The sequence below is a fragment of the Elgaria multicarinata genome, chromosome 1 (genome assembly GCF_023053635.1).
Source record: "Elgaria multicarinata webbii isolate HBS135686 ecotype San Diego chromosome 1, rElgMul1.1.pri, whole genome shotgun sequence".
NCBI classification, from domain to species: domain Eukaryota; kingdom Metazoa; phylum Chordata; class Lepidosauria; order Squamata; family Anguidae; genus Elgaria; species Elgaria multicarinata.
In genome coordinates, this window is record NC_086171.1 from 180030097 (window position 1) to 180052491 (window position 22395).

At 43.3% G+C, this 22395-nt stretch overlaps 1 protein-coding gene across 1 annotated transcript in view; it reads right to left on the reverse strand.

Moving 5' to 3' along the window:
* LOC134411013 (fer-1-like protein 4) overlaps positions 1-22395 on the reverse strand; it is a 71508-nt gene that overhangs the window by 44797 nt on the left and 4316 nt on the right. The window contains exons 3-18 of the mRNA XM_063144588.1: positions 21338-21426; positions 19646-19745; positions 17916-18007; positions 14668-14709; positions 13063-13218; positions 11470-11530; positions 11015-11146; positions 10464-10526; positions 10120-10204; positions 9086-9245; positions 7974-8157; positions 6619-6805; positions 6022-6392; positions 4027-4135; positions 3343-3541; positions 1446-1566 (exon numbers count right to left, since the gene is read on the reverse strand). Of these exons, the coding sequence (XP_063000658.1) occupies positions 1446-1566; positions 3343-3541; positions 4027-4135; positions 6022-6392; positions 6619-6805; positions 7974-8157; positions 9086-9245; positions 10120-10204; positions 10464-10526; positions 11015-11146; positions 11470-11530; positions 13063-13218; positions 14668-14709; positions 17916-18007; positions 19646-19745; positions 21338-21426 (2151 nt within the window). The remainder of the gene's footprint in view (positions 1-1445; positions 1567-3342; positions 3542-4026; positions 4136-6021; positions 6393-6618; positions 6806-7973; positions 8158-9085; positions 9246-10119; positions 10205-10463; positions 10527-11014; positions 11147-11469; positions 11531-13062; positions 13219-14667; positions 14710-17915; positions 18008-19645; positions 19746-21337; positions 21427-22395) is intronic.

Genomic DNA, 22395 nt, shown 5'->3' on the forward strand with positions numbered 1-22395 from the left:
AAAAATAATTACATAATACTGTATACTAGCCTTCCCCAATTCCGTACCCAAAAGATGTTTTAGATTTCAACTCCCATCAGCCCCAGCCAGCATGACCATTGGTGAGAAATGCTGGGAGATGTGTTTCAAAACATCTGGAGGTCACAAGGTTGGTTAGACTGTAATATACACTTAAAAGCAGGGACGGATGGCTAGGTCTATTTCCTCTCTGTGTCAATTTCACATGTGTACATTTATAAATCTGTTCAGTCCCATTTCTGCATTAATGTGCAACATTTTAAAAATCTACAGGAAAATCAGTTTATGAATATGTGTGTAAATACATATTCCTGAATTATGTTCTCTCAAAATATGCATTTCGAAATGTATTTATTTCAAAAATACACATTTCTAAACAGATTTTATCCTAAAATACAGATTTTTAAAATGTGCTAAATCTGAAGGACGCAGTACCATCCCTTTTTTATTAGCAGCCATGCTGATGACATCTGCCACCCCTTTGATAATTCCCCTATTGCCTCTGAGCTTAGCTGCAATCCTGACAGTAGTCGCGGGCGGGGGCGGGATGAATTTTCCCAGCAATAATATACTGTTCCTTGTTGTGCTGTAAAGTCTTTGGGGGTGACTCGGTCTTCAAGGACAGGCAATTAAGATCCACTGGGCCTGTTCAGATGACACGCTAAGCCGTGGTTAGGCCGCTAACCCTTTTGCAGAAAATGATTAGTGAGCGTGTTTAAACCATGGTTATGTAGCCACCATGGTTAGGAATGGTTCATGTGATACGCTAAGCTGCAATGTTTAGCTCAAAATGCTTAATCACCATGGCTTAGAGTGTCATCTGAACAAGGTCAATAGTTTTATAAAAGACCTGTGCCTTAGTGAGATGAAAACTTCTAGAACTGGTTTGTTGATATGGATCAACACAGCTGCCTGCAACGTTGGACTCACTTTTGGGGGTGGGGTGACTATGGGGAATGTCATGATGAGTGCCTGCACACTGCACCACTGATCAGAATTCAGAAAGGCTAAATTTCTCAAGCACATCTAGTTAAAATACAATTAAAATAAATCAAGAACTATAACAGTTCACAACAGCCGTAGCTAAAATACCAAACTAGCCTAAAATCCACAGAGTTTAATAAAAACAGAAACAAAACAGAACCCAAAAAAGTCTGTTTAAGAATTGCTGTTGATGGGGCAAAACGTACATTCCAGAGGAAGGAGCTCCAAAGATGTGTAAATAATATTTATGTCCCCTCCACCTAAATGATTAGCCTAAATGATTAAGCCATAAGGATGGCATTGTGTGAAGAAATCAAGAAGAGTTTCCTAATCCCAATCACGCTTGTGCTCTGCCCAAATAATTATGCATGTTCCAGGCAAAGCATGGGTGAGAAAAAACAGCAGGGCTTGGCAGAATCTTCACAGGCAGAGCAATACTTTACCAAACGCTCTGCTATTTTGACAATCCAGTTGGAATTACAGAGCCTCCAAGTATAGTCTTCCCAGTAGCTCCAAATATACACACAGGGCTTCTCATGCAGCATGGGCAGGCAGCTGTAAGAGCTAAGAGCAGCAGGCAGAGAAGGTTTACAGCTTGTACTAACGGCTAACATCAGTCTGCATGCCAGGTTTATACTGACTGGCACAATATCAGTCCGAGTGGGCAGATGTTAGACTGGGATCTACTGGTAGATCTCTGCATGATTTAGAGTGGATTCATTCCCAAGGGTTTCTGATTAAACAGCAACGTCAGTGGAGGCTGGTGGCTCCGATCTTGGTGGGGCTGTAAATTCCATTCTGGGTTTTAGTCAGAACCAGCCAGAACTCTAAAAGTGTTGAACCCTATCCCCAGAACAGGTTCAGCACCTTTAGAGTTTTTGTTAGTTCGGACTAAAACCCAGAATGGAATCACAGCCCCACCAAAATTGGAGACACCAGCCTACACTGCAACAAGTTATTTTCCCACCTAAAATATGCTGCTAAAATAAAGAAAATTTGGGGCAACCAGGAGTGGACATTTGGGTAAAGGAGCCTTGAGCTCAGTTCAGCTCTGGGCACTGAGAACAAATTCCTAGGCTCAGAATATGCTCAAAGGGATTCTAAGGCTGCAAAACTATGTATGCTTACCTGGGAGTAAGTCATATTGAACACAATGGGACTTACTTCCAAGGAGACATGAATAGGATTGAGCTGAAAATGTATGTATGTATTTTGCGGGAGTGAGAAAACAAGCCGAAGGCAGGGGCAGAACCTAAGATAATCTTAAAAAATATTATTTGTATGGGAAAAGATTTATTGAAGTTAGCCTATGTGTTTAGGTTGCGCTAGCACAAACAGCCTTCGGCGCAACACCAATAGCACTTGCTGGTGTAACAGCTTTTCCAGGCACCAGCAAGCACTATCGGCATTGCACTAGAGCAGTGGTTCCCAAACATTTTCAGGTGACCGCCCCCTTGGTTCAACAAACTCATGCCCCACGCCCCCTACCCTACACTATAAAAATCATTATTCAGAATAGCGGTTTTCAATGACCCACTAAGGAAGATAATAACAATAAAATTCAAAATGTAGCAACTAATTGAATATTTCTTCAAAATCCAATTACATTTTTTTAGTTTATTCAATTAAACATAATTGGTGAACTTGATCCAGTGATATCATCTTGTCAAAGTCTGATAGTCATTTAGCAAGAATGTTAGATATCCCATTTAGTAACTAGGGTAGAGGACCTCACTATTCTGCAAATTCTTAATGTGATGAAGGGATACCAGTTTCCCAATGTCTGGTTTAAAGTCGCTTCACATGAGTCTTAAATCACCACGTTTAGTGATCTGGAGTCGATTTCTTTGCTTGGAGAGAAGTAGGCAGACCACACTAAAACCACATTCCACCAAATATGATGTTGGAAATGCAACCAGGAGCTTCTGAACCACTCTCCATAGTGCAGGATAGCGATCAAAAATTTCCTTCTGTAACCAAAACCCCTGGTACGGAAAAACCCACCTCGAGCACCCCCCTGCCGCCCCTTTGCCTCTTAACGCCCCCCTATGCAATCCCACCTCCCCCAAGGGGGCAGTACCGCCCACTTTGGGAACCACTGCACCAGAGGCTGTTTATGCTAGCACAACATAATTTACATTATTGGTAGTGTTGTATTAGATACTGCCCTATATTTATAACTTGGACAGGCATTTGTTGGGATTCTTTAGGACATGGTGCTATACTAGATGACCTTTGGTTTCCTTCTAAATCTATGCTTCTAATTAGTGATATGAATGAATTAATGAATTAATGACTGAATGAAAATATGATGATACAAGTGGAAAGAAGAGTAATTACCCATCATATTCGGTGGGTTCAGGTCTTTGGTTCACAATCATAGACTTATCAAGCAAAGGGGTACTTGGTGGTGTGACTTCAATATCCAGCTCATCATCTGAACTTGGTTCCAGCAAAGGCTGCTTCTCTTCACTCTTTTCTCCCTTCTCATCTTTCTTGGAAGCCTTGGTTGCAACCTCTTTGGCTTTACCATAATTCCCTTAAAGATAAACATGTTCCTTTGTTATTGTGGTCATTTGATATTTATAGCTCTATGAAACCTTTTCTTTGATCATCCTAAACCTGCCACTCAAACATCTTTGGAGTATTAACAACTTGTCCTCACAATCTTCATGCTCCAATACAATCTGTGGTTTGGATCCATGCAGCAAGTTCCCTTTTTCTAAAACACCTGCATGGACATTTAAGGAGCTTTCACTTTTCCAGCTGCTTGAAGAGCAGCAGTGATGGTGGGGGGCAACAGGGATATAACATATGCTATGCTGTGCAGCTGCAACTTGAGAATGCATGATAAGGGGAGAGGAGGAATAGCATATGAGGCAGTCACAAAGGGATAAATATTTAGATGAAGGTGTAAGAGAGGATGAGAAAGTAGGATGTGTGATAGAAAAGAGGGAAAAGAGAAGCCTATTCAGAAGAAACTGTTTTAAGTTAAAGTGAACTTAAATATCACGCCATGCATACCTATGGAGATCTCAAACTTCACAGGTTTGGTACCTATTGATGGGTCCATCATTGTCACCTCAAAGAAGGAGGCAAAGAGAAGGAATTCTTCTTTCACTCCCAGGGCATTCTGAAGAAAAAGGAAAAGGGTTCAGTAAGGCCAGGATTGTCCAGTCATTTCTCCTGCAAATCATAATTCAGAATACTAATTCAGAAATAAATCCAAGTGCAAATGGTATTTTCTGCTGAACCTTCCCACTGGAAGAAGCTTGCGTGCAGCAAAGCTGTCCCGACTAAGCTGGGAGTGCTCTAGCCAGTGGCTCAGCTGGGGATGTGTCATCCACACAGTGGACATGTTCGGACATCATGATAGCCCACAATGGGTTAACAAACTACTCACAGTAGCTTATTTTTTTAAAAAAAAAATAGCCCATGATCCCACACTACTCAAGTGAGCTAATAAACTGCAGTTCTCCTGCCCAAGCAGTGGCGCTGTTTTATCTCTGAAGTGCTGGACGCTTGCAGGATTGGGACAAAACTTCATACACAGATTCTCTCAATTAGGAGGCACCTGATCCACCATCAAACCCCTGCACAATAACTAACCAAGGAGGGAAAATCCTGAGTGCCCCCAAAAGGGGAAACTGGCTAAAAAACCTTGGGGGCTGCAGGATTGGGACCAAACTCCACACACAGCCTCTCACCACTGTCATATCCCTGTGCATTTACTCCAGAGGAGCAGAACTCCTGAGTGCACCAAACAGAGAGAGATGCCTAGAAAACCACAGGGGCTTGCAGGATTGGGACCAAACCTCATAGCCTGCCTCTTCTACACTGCTGGATTGGTCCTTTTAATATGTTCCTAATCAGTGAGCAAGTGAAAAGCAGAGCAGCAGTTGTTCTGACTGCTGTTGCACAGCTCTGCAGCCAGACAAAATAACCCACGGTGACCGCCACACAACACAATAATCCACAATGGGTTAAATTAGGGTGACCATATGGAAAGGAGGGAATTTCAGCAGGTGACATTTATATGCATGCAGCACCTGGTAAAATTCCCTCTTCATCACAACAGTTAAAGCTGCAGGAGCCCTGCTCTCTTTTGTATCTGGTCACTCTAGTATTGCCCAACCTCTTTATAGCTACAGTGCCACAAAGTCAGAAGGCATTCAGGGAGGGAGCAGGAGAAAGTGGAGGGAAACAAACAACCCATGGAATAAGAAAACAAACCATAGTTTGCTTGATCATATGTCAGATAAACCCTGGGTAGGGCAACAAACCATGGGTTAGCATTTCATGCAATCCAAACCAATGCCTTTTGCTTGGTAGTGCTTGGAGTCCTCTATTTGTAAGCACCTTAACCTGCAGCTTGCCCCTTAGTATAAAAGTTAGTCATGTTCTCCATGACCTTCACTCTCTGCTCATACCACATCTCTGCTGGGGAAAGCCACTACAAATAGTTCAAAGGGAACTGATCCAAATAAGACATTGTTTGTGTAAAATAGTTTTCTCGTACCTACAAACTGACCCTATAGTTTGAAATGGCTTCCTCAGAGTGTTAGATCAACAGTCTATTGCATTTATGGCTTTCATGCCATGCTATTAGATCTGCAGCCAGGCCAGCAAGGGAAGGAACTACCACATGAGCATGGTGATTTATTAATTTCATATGTTCTTTTCACAGTGATGCCACAGAGCAGAACTCTTTGGAATAAGTCTGTATACCTTGCTGGGTTATAACCATAATCTCCACCTGCTTAGTATTTCTACTAGAAACAAACACTCTAAATACTGCAAAGTGTTGGATGGCTTTTGCTAAAGCACAGATGTATCCAACTCTTCTATTCCCTTCACAGAATCTAAGGAAGATGTCGCCCTGCCTTTCCAGCATCTGATGGAAAGAGGGAAACGTTATCTGCTAGATCAGCCTTCCTAAACCTGGTGCCCTCCTACAGCAAGGTGCTCTAACTCTTTCCAACCTTTCTGATATCATATCTATCTAAAGATGAGACTCACCTCTGGGAGAGGATGGACTTCCTCTACCTCCACAGTCACCTCACTTGGCTGCTCAGCCTCTTCAGGGATGCCCATCTCAGCTTGGCTTTGCTGATGCTCTTTGACAGAGGTTTTGGATTTCTCCTTGGCCTTTTTACTCTTCTTCTTTAGCTTGAGCTTGCTTAGGGCACCTTTGAGAACTTCCACAGGCTTTTTCTCTGCTGCTTGAGTGGCAGTGAAAATCTCCACACTAATGGCCATGAGTAGGCGCCCACGATAGAATATGCCTTCACCCAGGCCTTCATTGAGATCTTTATGTACATCCCGCAAGGCCGAATTCTGGGGTGACCCGTATAAATTCAACCAAGTTGGGCCAAAGGTGGGATTAAAGCCTGTGGGAAAAGACACATTCCTGAATTTACTGGAATCCAGTTAGGAATTCCACTTTTATATCCCCCTCCCCCTTCCACATGGAGAAGGGCAAAAAGGTCCTTCATGACCCTCAAAGATATACAGATGTTGGCATGTTGCAACTACATAGAAATTAACATGACTGGCTGTGGATGTAACCATCAGAGTGGGTGCCCATCAGTACCAACAGAGCTCTGAGGGACTCACCATTTCTTCCGGGGTCAGATATTTGTTGCAGATCAATGAAGTGTGTAGCAAGCGCAACATCTCCAATGTTTGCATCATCCAACATTTGGACTTTCATTTTTCTGACAAGAGGAGGAAACATCTCAATGAAGCTGATCTGTTCATTCCATACTGGTTCTGTGGTGCCACTTTCAACTGATGTTTCTCCCTAAACCAGAAAAAGAAATGAATATTATGCAAAGATTTCAGTTTAAAACCAAGGGTAGGAACTGTACCAAATGGCCAGATTCACACGTCACACTAAATCACCCTGTGAATACACCACAGTGGGCAGGTTGTTCATGAAACAACCCACAATACGCATGTCAGCCGTGGGCTTTTCTTTCCCTCCTTACCCCTCAGTTCTCCAGCTGGCTCTGGCACATGTCCTAGGAGACCTTGTGACAAAATGCATCTTGTCTTCCCTTCTCCACTCTGATCGCTACCCTATTTTGTTCCTGGGTTTTTTGGGGGGGGGGTTGCTCAAAAACGCGCAATTGAGGTTATTATTATTGTTGTTGTTCTTTCACAAGTGCGGAAGTGCACACTTATGGCTGTCTGATAAGTGGAGTTTTGCCTGGTCAATTTCCTTATATATCTCAGCTGTCAAAGGAAGCTGCCAAGTGGCATAGATAACAGACAAAGGCATTGACAAGAAAAATGATTATAAATTACCAAAAAATAAGCCACCATGCAGAAAATGCTCTGAGTTCGGACAATATGACAACCCACCACAACTGGTTACCCATGATGGGTTGTCATGCCGTGTGAATCCAGTCACTATCTCATCTGCATATTTGTTGGATTCTAATGTTTATTGTGGTTACAGCGCTCTGGATTCATCATATTCTTCCTCACCTTAATGAGAAGGTCTTTACAGGTTAGTATTCATGCTAACAGAATTCTTTATGCTAAACTGCTGCTGTCACTGCCACTAGATTGGGGCTTTATGATTTAGAAAATAGAATCTGGGAGGGGGGAAATTATCAAAGTTTATAAAATTATGAATTCACCCTCTTTCATAATACCAACATTTGTATCACCCAATGAAGTTGATTTGAAATTGGCTCCGGACAGACAAAAGTAAGGACTTTTCGCAATGCAGAGTTGAACTCAATAGCACAAGATGTAACCTAAGAACATAAAAAGAGCCTGCTGATCTGGCCATGCCTATCTCATTCAGCATCCTGCTTCCCACTAGATGCCTCTTGGTATATGCTGTCAGTACATGCGCTTTCTTTTTCCTGATACATTAGAAAAGCAATTTTTCATGTTTAATAGATAAATCGGACTGTTGTGTGATCTCACAGAATTCAGATGCCCAGACTTAAGCTTACCTGCTGTCCAGAAAAAGCAATTTGGACGTATGGATCAATGAAGACTTTCTTCTCACCCACAATCTTAGAAAAGCCACCCAAGATTCCTGCACTCATGCTGGGCAAACCGTCTGCTTTGTAAATTTTGATGCAGAATTTGGCCCAAGGCCTCTCTGCTGGAACTCTTTTAGGTAGCAGCAGGTTCCTAAAAGGAAGATATTTGAGTACTAAATAGTGAGCACATCTCTAAGCAAACCAAGTTCAACCAAAACTGAAAGACATGAGGCACAGAAAAAGATGTGAATGTATCAGTACAATGGCTCATTCCATCAGTTCTCTGATCTTGAACTAACAAGGCACAACTAGCAAGAAGTACATAGTGGAGAAATTACTCTGATCCAGGGGCTTGCCCACACGGGCGCTTTGCTCCTGGATCACTTCAGAATGGCAGCACATGATCTACATGATGCAGCTGCCACTCCGAATCAATCCTGCTCCGCACTAAATATGTCGGGGATTTAACCCGACTTTTTTAGATTGGAACAAGGCTCCGCGCCTCTGTGGAGCCTTGTGAAGGAAAAATAAATAAAATTTAAAGGGGGCGTTGGAAATCCCGCCAGGGAGGGATTTACAGCTAACCCCCCCCCCCAAAAAAAAACCCAGGTCAGCCCCATTTTTCCATTAAAATCCCCACCAACCAGCACGGATGCTCCCAGGCGCCCCCGGACCAGCCTCCTGAGCACTCGGGCAGGCGGGCATGGATGCGGCACCTAGAAACCCTCAACTGTGCTCCTTCCCATGTAGACACTGGGAAGGAGAGTAAAGTGGCTGCGCCCTGGCTCATGCTGCCGGGCGCAGCATTATCGAAGTCATATATTTTATTTATTTATTAAATTTATATACCGCCCCATAGCTGAAGTTCTCTGGCCGGTTTACAAAAGTAAAAAACAGCGAACAATAAAAAGTATACAAAATTTAGATGAGGGCAAGGCCTGCATGTTACTGCCCCCATCACCTGCTGCTCTCTGAATGGTCATTTGGGGGGCCCTGGGGTGCAGGGCCCTGGGTTTTGGTACTGAGGCCCAGCCTTGCTGTTGCTCTGCATGCCACATATCTCCATACCACACACTTACTTTTCAATGTCTTCATTTTGACTACTGGAAGCAGTGGGAACAGAACTCATGACGTCCCCCCGTGCAAGGACAGAAATGTTACATTTCACAAAGCCTTTAACTCCTGCTCTGGTGTCCTTTGGGTCATTAATCACAGCCCACTTCTGGTAGAATCTGTGGTCTAAAGACATAAAGAGAGAATGTCTAGTTCACCTTCTATGGGTTTAATTCACATGACAAAAAACCACTGCCCTAGAAATTGAACGAAGCCCTAGAGCACAGCACTGTCCTTAAAATGGAGCGAGAGAGTAGCCAATAGAGCTGCAGTACCATTATGCAGTCAAACGACAAATATTTAGCAAGCATAAATCAGTCTTGCAACCCTGAAACCATCAGAGCTCTGCAGATTGACAGTAGGACAAGTTATGGTCACAGTGAATATGAACATTTACTAAAGGATTTCCATGGCACGGTAGGAATGTCAACCCAGGCATTTCACTTGGCAAGCCCAACCTTTAGATAGTGTGTGACAGCTGCCTCAGAAAGCTAATTTTGGGTGTCATGAAAGGGCAGCAAATTATTAGTTATTAAACATATTCCTATTGTATTTTTACTTCCAGGGAGGGGCAGAAATACTTGTGAGATTTTCTGCCTCAGGTACCAAAATGACTTGATCAGCCTTGGGTATGTACCTTGACTGGTCAGGGCTCCACAGCAGGCCACAACATATTTGGGGGCATCCCTGAGAATAGGACTCAAATTGCCCCTGAAGAAATTGGCCAGATGGGACTAAATTTTCCCAGCTCAAATTCTTGACTAAAAGGCTTGTTGAAAGAATTGAGATCATGAGCACTGGAGGAAACCTATTTTTAAATTTTCTCGTTTGTTACTTGACAGTGATCATGAAAGAAAAGGTTTGAAAGAGGCGAAGGGACGTCAGATCCAACTCACATGCAGAGGGAGCCCATGTCACAGACCCAAAGCAAACAATGCAAAGTGATAAGAAAGGGAATCAAGATGCAATGCTTAGCAAGAGCAGCTTCCAAATACTGTACCTGGCTGGCTGTAAACAGTCTCTAGATCAATCTTGAATATCCCAATGAGCGTACCTAGGAATGCGATCTTCTTGGAATGAAAGACCTGTGCAGTAATACAAACCACTGCCTCAGTATTGAATGACATACAGCAGTAAAAAGGTGAGCAGAATCTGATCATTGCCACAAAAATGGATGAGCAATTCAAAAGGATATGGGAAATGGCAAAAATGATGAATTTAAACCATAGTATTTGAAATTAAGACACATTTCACAGAGGAAGGGTACATTTTGATGTTGCTGTGCAATTGGCTTATTTTGGCCCTCTTGTCACAAGGGTGAGCAATAGTGGCTAATATACTTACAGAAATCTCTATGAGTCTGTGGAATAAAACATCTCTTGGCTCATGGAATTCAAATGTAAAATACTGCAAGAAAAAAGGGGGGAACTCTTAGCAGTGGGTTCCTGGAGTGATATCATGCACCCCACAATACATAAGATGCTTTCCCTGAAGAGCTGTGTATGCGTAGGGGTTCTCCACATGTTGCAACATTTCTACCAGGGAGGGCATTTTCCAGTAGGAATAAAAGGTCAACCCATATGTTGATAATCATATCTGATGATCATGCACACAAGGCATTTGCTTCATATGCACTTGGCCTAAATGGACTGGTAAATTCTGGCACATAGCATCTTCTCAGCAGCTGCACACAGAACAATAAATTTAGTGTGCGATTGATTTATATATGGTCTGCATGTTAATTCATTTTATAATAAATGAAGTAGCAGGGATGGAGAATCCTCTGAGATTCAGAGACCTTTTCAGCCCGCTGTCAACTACATAATGACAGTCATGACACAAGACTAGAAGCTCTGAGTGATGGAGTTGGGTAGCCTTGTTTGTACATTGCGTACCTCATTGTAAAAAGGGCAGTTGGTTGATTTCTGTGTTGCTGTGCGTCTCTTCTCATCTCCAATTTTCACAATGACATAAGGGTCAATGTTCACCCCAACCAACTTCTGGGCTTCAATTATGTTGATGCCAATCTGTAGAGATAATACATTTCCTAGAATCAATCTGAAAGTGTCATCAATATGGAAGAGGTAATTAAACAAGAGACATGAGAAAATAGTTGGACTGCTTGCTTCAGTTGCTTTGGTACCAAATCTCAAGCTATCATAGACTTCTTTTTCACAAGAAGTCCATGATAGGGCTACAGGAATTTTCTTTTAATCTTTCCTGGAATAGGTCCTGAGACTTGAAGGACAGAAGAGTGGTTAGGAAAACTATGTCTTCCCAAGTCCTGGAAATCATATGCTAATCTGCAAATTCCCTTAAATGGTTTACAGTAAGACTGGCAAGAAATCACCTGGAAGTTTTGTGGTCTGGGAGCAGCATACAAGTCCCATTTGGAGAAGACTCTAGAACGGCTGTCACAGGGAAAAAAGGTAGTAATTTAAATAACTTAGCAATGTTATTTTCTTTAAATTATTATTTCATTTTTTGAAATGCAACCTGCCTCTCTATATACTCAAAAGTGTATCTTCAAGGATGAATAGTAATAGCTATAAATTCTCACAAAAACTAAGAAAGGAGACTCTGTTCCCAATCGGTTTCAAGACCAAACACTTTGTGGCAATGGGAGGTAGCTGTAAGTAACAGGATGATTTTACAAATGATGCTAAGAACAGTTTTTGTCTGGAATGTGTCATTTGTGAACACCACTTAAGCACTCTGGGTAACCATGTTTCCAGCCAACTTGACTAACAGAGTTGTTGTGAGGATAAATGTGTGGGGATGATGTATACCAAGGGTCTTTGCTCTTTGGAGGAAGAGCAGAATAATAAACCCATACACACACACACACACACACACACAGTGACAATGATCTTAGATTATGCCAGTTTATTGTTACTGGCAAGCAGAAGACATTGGATCGACAACCTTAGCAAGGGAAACACTGCAAAAATTAGAATAAAAGAACATAAGAAGAGCCATGCTGCATCAGACCAAGGGTCCATCTAGTCCAGGGGGCTATCTAAATGCTCAGAAAGCCATGGTGTGTTTGTGTGGTGGCACAGCATCGATTATAGGATGCAGCTGCAATAGCACACCCACCCTGGGGTTTCTGCCAAAGCTGCAGAGAAACAAAGTCATGGACTTACCCTGACGTTTTTCTCTGGAGCCAATGTCAAAACAGCCCCAAAGCCTCGCTCCGGAGTCACAGCAGACGTGTGGCTGGGCGGTGCCTGTGGAAGGCGAGCTGCAATTGGTCGCCTTTCACCAGGAAGAGGGCGGGGGAGGCTCTAGTCCCCAGATGGCCCCCCAAAAACTCTGCACTCCCTCCTTGGTGTTCAGATTACCTGACGCCACCCTGGGGAAGGCAAAGTGCGGGGTTTCTGAGGGACGCAGCACCAACATGGCTCTGTGAAGACACCCCCCAGCTTTCTGTTCATACGGGAGCCAACCAGCTGCCCATGGGAAATCCACAAGCAGGTCACAAGTGCAACAGCATCCTCTTGCCCATGTTTCCCAGCAACTGATGTACATAGCCATACTGCCTCTGATACTGGAGGTAGCATCCGTATAGCCATCAGGACTAGTAGCCATTGTTAGTTTTATCCTCCCTGAATTTGTCCAACCCCCCTTTGAAGCCATCCAAAGTGGTGGCCTTTATTAGGAAGCTTATAAAAGCCAAACAAAACCTCCAAAGGAGCTAACCTTGTTGGCACCTCATGAAAGGTTCTCAAAACATCTCTTTGGCATGATGTGTCACAGTAGTCCAAGCAATATATCATCCTCCAGGCACACCCCACAGGCACCCAACATTTTGAAAGGTGAGCTTTGCTATACATTCCGTTCTTTTTGTGATGAGGTATCGGAGTGCTGCTCACTGAAATGCTAAGCTAGCTATGATGTGAAAAATACACTTTTGTGTATGAAAGGGAATTCAGAAAGCTACCTCTTCACAGGGCTGAAGACAATGCCAGAGAACTCCATGTCAGACACGTCATAATAATCGTCCTCATCATCGTCCGTCTCCAAGCCTTTCACAAGCTTCCTGCCAAGCACCGCAGCCTTCCTATCCAGGTCGGCAGCTCGTTTCACATCAGCAGCCCTGCAACACCCACGTGCTCTTGTTACACACACAAAGGGAACATGAAGGCACACATGGTGTGCGATCCTGTATCGGAGTCCTATCATAGCCTCTGAAGCTTTTCAAATCTTGCCTTCCTCGTATTTGAAAAGAGGCAGATGTACATCACTTAACATGATCAGCACTGTCTGTGGTTTTCCTTTCTTTCCTTTTTATTGTTAGTATTTTATCATCATCATCCTCACCACAATGCAACCAAAGTTCATTTTAGTCTGCAATATTAAACACAAGGAGTGGGCACCATGTGGCCCCCTGTCCTCTTCTGCAGCCACCACCACCGCGCTGAAGAAATTGCCCCTTGCTGTACTGTGCAAGAGCCAAAAAAAACCCAGCCAGTTCCTGCCTAAATTTGGCAGCAAAACCACTACAGATCCTTTAAAAGGACAAAGTTATTAGCTTGTTTTCAAGCTAAATTTGTCCTCTTTAAGGATCCATAATGGTTTGCTGCCCAATTTTGATGGCAAAGAGGCCAGGGAGTGGGTGTTTGCTGCTGCCGTGCCACCAAATTTCAGCAGCAGGGCAGTGGCAGGAGTGAAACCCACTGCTGGTTGGAAAGTGCGTATAGCCGTATAGTAAGTGTGTATAGCCGACCCCCACATCGGCTGTACACACTTACCCAGTCGTAAGTCTCATTGAACTCAATGGGACTTACTTCTAAGTAAACCTGCATAGGATTGCACTGCAAATCACTGGTTTTAGTGCAAGAGAATTAAGTATGTACTTCTCTCTCCCGCTGAAACCAGTGAGAAGGGCTTAACTCTGGATAGACACTACCTTAATAGTGCAAACCTATACATGTTTGCTCAGGAATAAGCCTCACTGAGTACAGTGTGGCTTACCCAATAGGCAAATGTATTTATTTATTATTTATTATTTATTTATTTATTTATTTATTACATTTTTATACTGCCCAATAGCCAAAGCTCTCTGGGCGGTTCACAAAAATTGAAACCATAATGAAACAACCAACAGTCTAAAAACACAAATACAAAATACAGTATAAAAAGCACACAGTATAAAAATGTACACAGGACTACAGCCTTATTATCCTTCAAAGAAAAGAACAGAATCTCAAACCAACGATAAGCAGCATACAAAATACACAAGCAATTTCAAGCAACCTATCATTAAAACAACACAACATGACATCCAAAGTAAAGAAACAATGCTACCATTGGTTTCCTCTGTTGAAGCCCCAGTAAATATGTAGTCACCAACACTGCAGTGTTGTATGCTAGTGCAATGCTGGTATAAGATCCCAAGTTGACTCATAATGCAAATGCAATGCCACAACTTGTAACATTACACCAATCCAGAAACATCTGAATTTGATCCTTCAAACGTATTTCCTAGTAAGAGCAGGAACTTATGGCCCAAGGCTGTAAGATGAAAATAGAACAAGCAACTTACTCCAGATCCTCAAATCCAGGGTTGCGGATTATAACTTCTGAACTGTAATAAACAGAAATAAAACAGAAATAATGCAAACCAAACGCATGCTGCTATAGAAAGTAGCTCTCTACCCAATTTGCTGTTGGTATCCCTTTTAACCTTTCTGGGATCCTTTGGTATTCAATGGTATTCCTACATAGAGAAGATCCATTGAAGTGAATGGGTCTAGTCTACATAGGAACTACCATTGGATACTGCCCTTTCTCTACTCAGGCCCTAGCCCTGCTGAGGTGATGCTCTTCTGCAATTGCTGGAAGCAGAATTAAAACTATGGTTATGCACCGCCTTAATATATTGATATGTTTTCTAAAAAAAAGCCCACCCACCAATCACATAATTTAAAGGATGGGAAGACAACATAGAAAGCACCGAAATGCAAGGGTTTTGTTGTCAGATGGGGGGAAATCCTGTTTCCCTCAAATCACTTTGAATTGTGCTTCTGTGATGAGCAGCTTCAAAGACCATGTGTCCCATTCAGTGGGTGTTGTTCTTTCACGATGCTTATCCTGCACATAACAGGAAATAGCGGTATGTTTCTCTTCCCCCAAAAAAGTTGGATTTACTGGGGTCTATTTTGTGACAGACAGAAGACCAGAAGGAGCGGAAGACACATATTGGAGGCGGACGTCATCAACAAAAGGACCTGTGAAAAACGGTGAGTGGCTTTTATGTGATAAAATGCTCGCCTGATGACACTCTGGGTTTGATTCTGTCCAAACAGAGGGCTCCTAGCGCTACTATACAAATGGCATTGTACAGCTATTCTGTCCTTTCTCCCTTAAAAGATTTTTTTTTTCTGGAAAGAAAAAAAGATGGAAGAAGGTGTGCAGAAAAACATTAGGGCTGCAAATCGAAGACGTCATCATTTGGATCCCGTATAAAAATATCTGAACGAGGCAGGGTGAGTGTACAATAAAATACTTGGCTGGAAAGAGCACTAGCTGAGTGAGGGATATCACTCTGCCAAAAAAGAGCTAGGGGGAAGCAAGCCAGACTGGTGAATGCCTCTCATCATAGAGAGATTGCACACCTTCTCTTGGTTTTCTACCATCAGCATCACCCTGTCATCAGAAACCCTGATTAAGTTCACAGCAAGTTCAGAGATGTTGCTATGGTGTCATTGCTTCTTATTATTATCTGTTACCATGACCATTTCTCTTTCACGCAGCAAGATCATATTATCCAAGGTTTAGTCATCCTAGTTTGCTCTTGCATGAGCTCTGCATGTGCTGAAATCCTCTTGCTAATCTCACATTTCTGCTCTGATACTAGAGGTTTTCATTTCTCTGTATGGCCTCAAAAAGCGACAATTTCAGAGGGCTTTATCCAACACCCTGCTGGGTACCATTTCAATAGAAGCTCCAATTATACAGCATAACAGTGTTCATCAAAATCCCAGCTCTCAGTCCACGTCTTTCAAACAAATTTGAAAACTTCACTTTTCAATGTTCTAAGCAGGAAGAAATGCCTTAAAATTTACTGCTGTGAAAATAACATCCTGCAAACATAGCTATGGGAGAATTGTTGCTTGAGATTTCTAACTGAACATTTTAGACACTAAAAACAGCAAGAGGTCTTGTAGCCAGTGGTGCAGCTAGGGTTGGCTCTTGGTGTCAAATTCCTGGGCCCTTGCAGCCCATGCGCTCCCCAAATGTCCACTCAGAGAACAGCAGGTACAAAAGCAAAGTCCTTTTTATTCCTGCAGTCATCATGGTGCTCTGATTTAGGTGGGTTTAAAATGGAAATCTGTACATGCCCAGAGTTGTTGTTGTTTTATTTCAATGATGTTAAGATGTTATGTTGGTGGGAATCTACACTGGTGTTATTCTAACGTTTTGAATGGGTTACTGTGACGCATAGCATTACGTGACCCTGGGTCTCCAACGTTGTAAATGAGTCGTACTTACAGGTTCTATTTCTTAGTTCCAGCGTGGCTACAGATTCATGTGCCTCATCCTACTGGTAATTCTCCTCTCCCTTTCTCAGAGCTGCTGGGTTTGCTCCGCCCACTTCCTGTTCTCCTTCCTTCGCCCCATTTGCTATCTTATCTGCTACAGCAGATAAATCACACCAGCATTATACTGTGCAATCACTGACAATTGCCTGCAAAGGACTCAGAAGTTTTCCACCTTAGAATCTGCTTTAATTGTGAAGTACTCCCATGCATCCTGCCTTAAAATTTGAATCAAATTGGGTCATCGGTTGATTTTTTATGATTTTTTAAAAACATTTCCCCCCTCTTTGCAAAGGAGCTGAGGAGCGCTCAAAGGATCGCTGTAGCTCCGTGCAGGAAAATTAACAAGGGTCTCTTGGTCCCAGTCCAAAACTCATGCCCGGCGGGGCTTAAATACAGCTGCTGCTAAAACTTTTCAATTTGATCTCCCATCCCAACCCTGACCAGACCCAACCCTACTTAGCTTCAACAAAGTGGCTGGCTCCTATGCACTCAGGCAATTCCCTGGAACTTGTGTTAAGATGTTTTGGGAGAGAGGGAGTTTGTGTGTGTTTATGACTATTGCCCTGCACTGCTGGCTAGGAATGAGGCAGGCAGTGGGCAGAGCAAACCCAGCAGCTCTCAGAGAAGAGGGAGGGAGAACAACGAAAGGATTTAACAATGTGCCCTGCAGTAACGTTACAGGTACAGAGAACTGATACAGAGAACCATGTTAGAAAGGGACACTAGCAACGGTATAAGACTAGTGTAGATCCGGCCCAGAGCAGATTTGCCTTGATTGTGTGCTGTAAAATCAGATATGTGACCAAGGCTATGTTCAGGTGGGCACGCCCCCTGGGGGCCAGACATGTTGTCCTCCTTTTTGGTTTCCAAAATATAGTCATCCTATCGTTGTTTAATCAGGGTTTTTGTTATTGTTATTGTTTTGACATAGCAGAAACCTAGAAGCAGTTTTAAAGCATGGAACGGCCTTGGAGTGATGGGAGTGGGGGCGGGGGAAGAGACGTGTCAGTTGTATGCTTCACAACTGAAGCAGTACAGATAACCATCTAAAGGGCTTCCCCCACCCCACTCCCTGCACTAGGTAAGACCATTAGGGGTGCAATCTATGACTGGCTGGGGAATGCTGGAAATTCTGGAGTTTTTTTCCTGTCTAAATATGCATAAGGTTACACCCCTAAGTCTAACATTACCTAGCTGCTCCATTTTAAAAGCTAATACAGCCATTTTCCCCCAGCATCTTTCTCAGTACCTGTCTTTCATCTGATAGAGAAAATCTTCCTCAACCCATGTCCCTGCGGCGCCATCAGGAGGCTGGTATCGCAGATCTAGTTCAACATATATCTACATAGGAAGGGCAAAGGTTAGGAAGGCCACAGCAATTTGAATAAGCTGCCTTGGGAGGGTTTTTTTTGGCCCTGCAGTTATTACAGTATATGCATACATACTTGTGACTTAAAACAGCAGAGAACATAATTATCACTTACAAAAGAAAGCGAAGAGGGAGCAAATAATAGTGAGTAAAATTAATGGAGGCTCTTCGGAAGTGCATTGCTGGAGCTCTATGCTAGGGGCTGTCTATACATGGGGAAAGCCCTGGGTTGCTCCGCAGTGGCGCTGTGTTGTTTGTACAATGCAAAAGCCACTGCAGAGCCATCCCAGGGCTTTCGCCCGAAGCTCTGAAATAAAAAAAAAGTCGGGGATTTACCCTGACTGTTTTCTCTGGAACAAGGTGATGACAGCGCATCTGCCATCTGTCGCCGCTCCAGAGTCATGGTGGAGGCGTGGCCGGGCAGATGGCAACCCCGGATTGGTCACCATCTGCCCAGATGGGGGGGAGGGGGCCGGCCAGCGAGCCAAATGGCTGCTGGAACGCCTTTGTGCTTCCTCCAGTGTGGGGAGAAGGAAATTCTTGGCAAGGCAAGCCCCACAAAGTAAGGTGGGGGGGAAATGGGGAGGGACATGCAGCGGCGCTCATGCGGCGATGCATGGTGGTGTGCGGTGGTGCAGCAGAGTGTGGAGCAGCAAACAGGAAAGCGGCAGCTCCACCTCCTCCTCTGAATGATGCAAACCTCGCACTCACTCTTTGCCATGGGGACAACCCTGCAGGAGCACAAGCGTGGGGTTTTGGGGGCTCATGGCGCCAATGCATCGTTGTCAAGACAGCCACTAAGTTGGCTGCATCCTGAGGTGTTCAAGGGCCAGACTAAATTGGCTGAGATGCAACAGTGACACAAGTAGCTCATTACATACTACACTGTCTCCTGAACGATGCCATTTCTGCCTTGAGATGCATGCTGGCCTATGAGGGGAAAAGCGTTTACTTTGAAAACTAGAGTGTCAGGGGAAAGGCTGGGCTCAAATCTTTCTTCTGGATCTGGACATTTAGTTTTCTATGTATGGGGAGTTTTTAATATTGGGCAGGGTGTGTGTGTCAGGGATGTAATTCCCCATCCACAGCCTGAAATAGTACAATCTCAAATTATCACATGTTCTCCTGTTTGCGTCCACCATCCTATGAAACTATACATTGGGCAGCTAGGTGAAGGCTAGAAAAACACAGAGGCCTTCCAAGATTTACCACAATTAATCCCTAATATTTTCAATGTAACCCAACTCACAGGACTGTTGTGAATTTAAAATGTGGAGAGGGGGAGCCAGGTTTGAATTCTGAGCCCTTTGGAGGAAGGGTGAGATTAAAAGAAGTAATAAATATAATAATGGACTTGAGGTTATTGAAAACCAGAATCTATGCATGCTCTTAATGGAGGATCTTAGCTCTGTAGAAAAGATCTCCCATAGATTCTGTTGGATTTCTATCCAGGAGAGAAGAAACTTAAATACACATAAATTATACAAGAGAACCAGCTATATCAAGTTAGTTACAGCCTTGAAAGGCCTGCCTGTGGTCTCAAGTGCCTTTTGTCCGTCTTTGGTGCTTTTCAAGTAACCCAGCCTTATGATGATAGTCAAATTACTTACTCCAGTGATGCTGTGGTTTTTGTCAACAAGAGCCTCTCTGATATTTAGTCGTCCAGATGTTACCAAGTGCTGAAGGCTGATAACTAAGGTACCAAGCAATCTATAAGCAAACAATAAGCAATGTTGGAATAGAGTAATAGACTATACTTGGCAATTCAAGAGGGATGACACGCAAATACCAACATGAAAGTATGGGCTGGTAATTCTGCACATTTCAAAGGCAAAGAAAGCCTGCCCTCCTTCATGTGTAGGGACACATGTATTAGTCTTTAAGGTGCCACAAGATTCTATGGATGCACATATGACTGGTATCATCAGCCAAGAGATCATGAAAATATCTTTAACAGGTCCAAAGTAACTGAGCCTCACACTCCTATCCCAGTGTTCCTCCAGGGCTTTCACCCACCTCTTCCCATGATTCTCATACTGGTTTGGAACTTTTAAAACGTCTGAGTGTTTGCTAAGAGCCTTTGGGGTTAAGCATGGAGGGGAAAGAATTAGAGTAGCTCCTAAGTCCTTCTCCTCCTTTTCTGCATATAGTGGGTCTCCTAGGAATGCATCCTTTTTGCCATACAATGGTAGATGGTATATATACCAGCCTTCCCCAATATGGAGCCCTCTAGATGTTTTGGACTACAAATCCCAGCATTCCTAATAAAATTGATGTGCTGCCAGGGGCTGATGGGAATTGAAGTCCAAAATGTCTCAAGGTTACCAGGTTGGGGAAGGCTAGTATATACAAAGACAAAAGTAGTGCTTACAACCTTAATAGGATCTATTACTCCTGCAAGATTGGGTTGCCTTGCAATTGCTGGTCCACTCTTGCTTGGTGGTGATATTTCTCACCAGTTCAGTGGGCACTTACATACCTGCCTTTCCCCCTCCTGCAACCTTGATGACTTATGTCTTTCCACAAAACATGTACGTATGATCTCTGTGGGTGAGATCAGTTTAGGATCTTGGAGGCTGTCTACACATGTTCAAAGCCCTGCCATTGCTGCGAATCGGTGCTGCATCAGTTATATGCTGCAGCCATACATTCACAGCCACCATGGGGGTTTTCTGCAAAGCTGTGCTGCTAAAAAGTCAGCTACTTATCCCAACTGTTTTGTTGGGAGCAAAGGCACCGCAGCTCTTCCACTCTCTGATGTCGCTCTGTGGTAGATCGGGGGGGGGGGCAGTGATCCGTGTGGATGGCAACTGCTGACTGGTTGCCAGAAGCCAGGAAGAGGATGGTAGTGGCTCCAGTATCTGGGTGATCACCAGACACCGCACACTCCAACCTGGCATAGGGATTACCAGATGCCTCCCCACATGAGCAAAATCGTGGGATTTAGGAGGAATGCAGCATGGACCTGGTGGCGTATAGGCAGCTGCTTGATGTCCCTTAATCCAGCTCTGGTTTAGATAGCTTGCAATACTCTGACAGTCAAATTACCAGAATTTAGTTCTGCTACTGTGCAAGTTAAGGGTGCGTATTTTAGCTCCATTCAATTGATCCACTACAAGGCCATCAAGTCAGAAAGAATGCAATTTGCCTGAGGCCAAGTACAGCAATGACTTTCCCAATGCAGGTATGTGTTGGTTTCAGTATCATACATTGCTGATGATATTAACCAGGCGCTACTGTCTCACTAAGCAAATGCCTGCCTAGTGCCTTTCATTACCCCCTTGAAAGAAATATGAACCTACCTGTTACTGAATACCTTACTGCAGTTGTAAACTTTAACGATCAACATCTCTTCCATAATGAGCTTTCCATAATGTGGCCAGCGAAAGAGCTAAAAGTGGAAGTGAACAAGAGAATTAATGCCTAAAGCTTCCGAAGAGGCCATTCCTCAGTTCTTCATGTCATATACTCAGTTAAAAAAAAAAGTGGGGGAAAGTTCCCGGTGAAATCTCCCACCCCGCCAGTTGGGAAAGGTTTACAGGGGAGGAGGAGTGAAGGTTTGCTTTGCTCATTTCAAAGGGTGGGCAGATGAACAATCATTTTAACTAATTTCTTTTGTAAAGGTGGTCAGGTCCCCTCCTTTGCTCCAAGGTAATCAAAATGCTTACATCTATGTAAGTTTTAAAGATAAAGGGATCAAACTTGGCATGGTGATAGCTCTTAAAGCGGGCTTTAGCCATGCCAAATTTGAATCAGATCCGTTCATCCCTTGATTTTTAATTTTTTTTCCTTAAACCCTTTTCCTGAAAGTCCACCAGTGCAAAGGATTGATTTTCCTTTCCTTTGATCATGCAAAGCTGTGCATCTCCAAATTTATAAAATAGAGATCTGCTGGTTCCCTTACCCAAGAGTAAATCCCATTGATTTCAACTGCATTTTCATCCAAGTCATACTAAAATCCCATGCATGCTTACCTTTGAGTAAACCCCATTTTAGTAAGTCTCTCTCTGTTCAATAGGGTTTACTCAAAGGTAAGCATGCATTTGATATGCTGCGGTAAACACATAAAGTGTGAAGAGGAGATGCTTGTTTCTAAACTCTCAGGAACTTATGCGCATGAGCCACATTAGAAATCTCACTCCTTGAGATGATGATGATGATGATGATGATGATGATGATGATGATGATGATGATGACGATTTCTTACCTACCTCTCCCTCTGGATCAAAGCGGGGAACAACATCAAATACAAAAATACCATAAAATGCATAAAAATGATTAAAAAACATATACAACTGATACAATATGAAAATAACAATCAGACATCTTAAAATTCATCTGGGTAGGCCTGCTGGAAGAG